At 70.7% G+C, this 280-nt stretch overlaps 1 protein-coding gene across 1 annotated transcript in view; it reads right to left on the bottom strand.

Annotated features, from left to right (window-relative positions):
* The window catches only part of Tdrd6 (tudor domain containing 6), a gene marked incomplete at its 5' end in the record, with an annotated part of 14,111 nt that extends 13,831 nt beyond the window's left edge, over nucleotides 1-280 (bottom strand). The window contains 2 exon segments of the mRNA XM_033766328.1: nucleotides 1-4; nucleotides 7-280. The exon segment at nucleotides 1-4 is cut by the window's left edge and continues 5,012 nt beyond it. Coding sequence (XP_033622219.1) covers nucleotides 1-4; nucleotides 7-280 — 278 coding nt within the window.

The following is a 280-nucleotide window of genomic DNA, read 5'->3' as shown; positions in this document are numbered from 1 at the left end:
CGGGCCCGCAGGCGGCGCAGGGCGCACCCGGCCTGTCGGGGCCCTCGTCGGAGCTGTCGTCTGGGCTGTCGTCAAGGGCTCCCTGCTGGGTGCCGTCAGCCTTTTCCGGGGCGCCATCGAAGGCCTGAGCCATGCTCTCCGATAGCAGGCGAATCTCCTGAGCCAGTCCCCAGAGCTGGCAGTGCACGCGCAGCGGGTGGCACACGTGAGTGACCACCACGGGCTCCGTGACGCCGCACTGCAGCTGCGGGTAGAAGTAGTCGGGGCCGGGCTGTTCGGG

The sequence above is a fragment of the Fukomys damarensis genome, unplaced genomic scaffold, assembly GCF_012274545.1.
Source record: "Fukomys damarensis isolate Sample0158 unplaced genomic scaffold, DMR_v1.0_HiC HiC_scaffold_20, whole genome shotgun sequence".
In the NCBI taxonomy this organism is placed as follows: Eukaryota; Metazoa; Chordata; class Mammalia; order Rodentia; family Bathyergidae; genus Fukomys; species Fukomys damarensis.
The sequence above is the reverse complement of the archived record's forward strand: the minus strand, read 5'-3'. Positions and strand labels throughout refer to the sequence as shown.